Source organism: Oxyura jamaicensis, unplaced genomic scaffold (genome assembly GCF_011077185.1).
Source record: "Oxyura jamaicensis isolate SHBP4307 breed ruddy duck unplaced genomic scaffold, BPBGC_Ojam_1.0 oxyUn_random_OJ102133, whole genome shotgun sequence".
NCBI lineage: Eukaryota > Metazoa > Chordata > Aves > Anseriformes > Anatidae > Oxyura > Oxyura jamaicensis.
In genome coordinates this window covers 26,536-30,094 of record NW_023312230.1, presented here as the reverse complement: position 1 = coordinate 30,094, position 3,559 = coordinate 26,536, and the positions used below count along the sequence as shown (strand labels likewise).

The 3,559-nt window shown below is 48.7% G+C and overlaps 1 protein-coding gene across 1 annotated transcript in view; it reads left to right on the top strand.

Moving 5' to 3' along the window:
- Positions 1-255: 255 nt before the first annotated feature.
- The window catches only part of LOC118160150 (IgGFc-binding protein-like), an 18,769-nt gene continuing 15,465 nt past the window's right edge, over positions 256-3,559 (top strand). Inside the window, exons 1-4 of the mRNA XM_035314688.1 lie at positions 256-537; positions 996-1,277; positions 2,218-2,355; positions 2,735-2,926. Of these exons, the coding sequence (XP_035170579.1) occupies positions 256-537; positions 996-1,277; positions 2,218-2,355; positions 2,735-2,926 (894 nt within the window). The remainder of the gene's footprint in view (positions 538-995; positions 1,278-2,217; positions 2,356-2,734; positions 2,927-3,559) is intronic.

The following is a 3,559-nucleotide window of genomic DNA, read 5'->3' as shown; positions in this document are numbered from 1 at the left end:
TCCTGCTCCTGCTGTTGGGTATGTGGGGGAAAAAAAAAAAGGGATTTCTTCCAGGGATGCTCTTAGATGGAAATGTGGTGGTTAATATTTCCCCCGCTCTCCTTTCCAGAAGCCGTGGTAAACGTCCGACCAGCGCAAGAAGGTGAGTTTTTGGGCTGTGGGATTTGCATTAATAGATGATATTCCCACCCAAAATGTGGTTGTTTGTGTTTTGGTTTGGGAAGGAGGAAGGGAGTGGGGCTTCCTCATGGGTGTATGGAAATGCAATTTTTTTTTTTTTCTTCAGGAATCCCAAACGTGACAAGCTTCACCCCAAAATGCAAGAGGCTGGGAGGGGCTGGGGTGGGGGTGGAGAAGGTGGATGGGGAGTTGGTCCTGCAATACCCCAACCTCTTCCTTCCTGCAGCATCCCTGTTCTACCCCTATGGCTTGGACCAGAAAGACCAGAAAACCCCCAAACTTGATGACGGTTCATCGAAGATGCTGTCCCTCTCCGTGCCCTTCACCTTCTATGGCAAAAAGCACCAAACCCTTTATGTATGTGAGCAAAAACTGTGTCCTCCTTGCACGTCTCTCCATTTTCTACCTTTCTCGCTTTTTTTTTTTTGCTCTGCCTTTCAGTCCTTTTTGTCACGGGCCCATCCTTCAGTCAACCCTTCCGTGGGAGTGACCCACAGAAGTCTTAATATGAGTTTCTCTGGTGCCTCAAAGCATCTTTATAGAGTTAGTGGGTCTTGGAGGAGCCCTACACCCTTGGGTATGGCCAAGTTGACGTGTGCTACATCCCATCTTCCCCTTTTCTTGATAGAGCTGTAGAGGCAATAGTGACCTAAATGCCTCCAGCATGGTCCTGGAGACGTAAAAGTTGCTTCATATCTAGATCTTGCATCCATCTCTAGAAGCCCTCAAGCTAGTCAAGGAGCTGACCTCACATTAGGGCTCCAGCGTAGGCTCTGGTTGCTGCCCCACCAGTGTTAATCCAGTTTCTTTTGCAGGTGAACAACAACGGCGTGATTTCCTTCGACAGCCGGGTCAACCAATACACCCCCGACCCCTTCCCCCTGGCTGACGGGAGCTCCTTTGTGGCACCGTACTGGGGGGATGTGGACAACGTGCTGGGAGGGGACGTCTTCTTCCGCGAGACCACGGACCCGACGCTGCTGGGGCTCATCACCCAGCACATCAACCAGTACTTCCCCAACATCCCCTTCACCGCCACGTGGGCTTTCGTGGCCACCTGGGACCACGTGGCCTATTACGGCTCCACCTCCAACAAGGTAAGGTGCACGGCTAGGGCCAAATGAGGTCCCACGTGCAAAAATTAATTTATTCTACCTAGCTCCATGCAGAGAAACACGTGGACATGGGCAAAAGTGTTGTGGAAGGAGAATGAATTATGCCCTCAGACTGGTCATCAGGATCAAAGACATCCTAAACCAAAGACAAGCCTAAACCTTTGGCCTTTGCAACCCATTTATTGGTCTTATGACCTGTGTGCTGGCCTTCATGCTTCATATGTTGGCCTTCATGTCCCATTTGTTGGCCCCATGAACCTTATATTGGCCTGAAGGTCCACTCATTGGCCCTTCCAACTTATTTGTTGGCCCATTCATTGGCCTTCAGACCCCCCATGTTGGCCCTATGACTCTTTCATTGTCTTTATGACCCATTTCTTGGCCTTCACAGCTCGTGCACTGGCTTTATGACCCACTCATTGGACCCTGCGACCCATTTGTTTGCTTTTATTGGCCTTCACAACCCATTTGTTGGCCTTCATGAACCATTTGTTGGCCTTATGACCCATCCATTGGCCAGCTGAGGTGAACACGTGTCCCCCAGTGCCTCTCTTCTACATGCCAGCCCTGGACATCAAAACCCCCCAGAGCTCCCCAGCCATCCCAAAGTGCTGACACACAGGTGTCGTACCCAAACCTTTACTCCCTGATTAATTTATATTATTTTCCTGGGCAGAATGTCGGCTCTTCCACCACACCATCCCTCTGGGCACCCCCTGCAGAGAAAGAAGCTCTGGTAGAGCACCAAAAGTATTTGTCTGGAGGTAGATGTGGTAAAAAACAGCTTGGATAACCATGGCTTGACCAAGATGGCCTCTTGGCATGGGTCTAGGCGAGGAGTCTGCACTCATTTACACATCTCAGGGTCCCATCCTTACTTGCTCCCTCTTCCGAGGGTGTCATTTGCCCCTTTCTTTCTCAGGGGAACACCTTCCAAGCCACCCTGACCACCAACACCGAGACGTCCTTCATCATCCTCAACTATAAGGACATCCAGTGGACCACGGGGGCGGCGAGCGGTGGTGACGCCGAAACAGGCCTTGGAGGGACCCCGGCCCACGTACGCGGGGCTGAACCAGAGGCAGAGGGAAATGGGGAAAAATGAAGGGAATTAAGGAAGAGGGGAGGAGGTTGGCCTGTAGCATCATTTAGGAACACCACCAGGTTCACCAGGTGGATAGCCCATAATATTCCTGGGGAGGACACCAGGTTCACCAGAACCTCACCGTTTTTGGTGGGCCAACAACACCAGATTTGCCAAAAGCAGAGGACAGCCCCGTAACCTTTTGGGGAGGACAAAACCTGAGGTGGGATGTTGGCCAGTAACGTATTTTGGGATCAACAACACCAACAGTAGAAGGTTGGGGTCAACAGCACTAATTAAATCCCTGTGGGCTGGTGTTTAAGCCCCAAATCCTCCTTTTTTGTCCTATTTCTAGGCCGGCTTCAACAGTGGAGACGAAACCAACTACTACAATATCCCCGGCTCCCGCACCGAGGCCGTCATAAACATCACCAAGACCTCCAATGTCAACGTCCCGGGGCGCTGGGTCTTCCAGGTGGATGACTTCAAGGTGACGGGCGTCCCCACTGAGATGCCCAAGGTCGCCGACAGCAACAACTGCTGGTTGTGAGTCGGGTTTTTGTTTTTTTTTTTGGTGTGAATCTAGGAAAAAAAAAAAAGAGAATTGCAAAAGTAAGGATTTGGAAATTGGTATTATCTTCCCCAATACCCCGGCTTGCATGAATCTTGGTTTCTTCCTGCAGATAAACCAATGCAACTGGGACAGAAGGACTGTCCCCACTGGTCCTGTCCCCGTTTCCCCCCGTCAAACGTGTGCAACAGCCTCTGCCAGAGCAATAAAATTGCAGTCGAGACATCGTGGCTCCTGTGTCGTCTCCATTTCTCAAATGTCTGTGTGTATTTAGGGATTTGGGGAATTTATGTGTATGAATTTATGCTCTTTGTGTGCACGCATTTAGAATTTTTTTTTTTTTTTGCATTGCGTACCTGAATTTGTTTATTTATTAATTTTGGCTTCAGTGTGTGTGAATATATATATATTTTTTAAGTCTGTATATGCATATTTATGGGTGTTTTTTGCCCTTTGTTAACAAATTTATGATTATTTTGTGAACAAATTTACGATTTTTTTGGCTCCTATGTACACAATTTTATGTGTATTTTTTTTTTCCACTTTGTGTGCAAAACTCGATGATCCACGTGCATGAATTGGTGATTTCTTGTATTATATGCACGCATT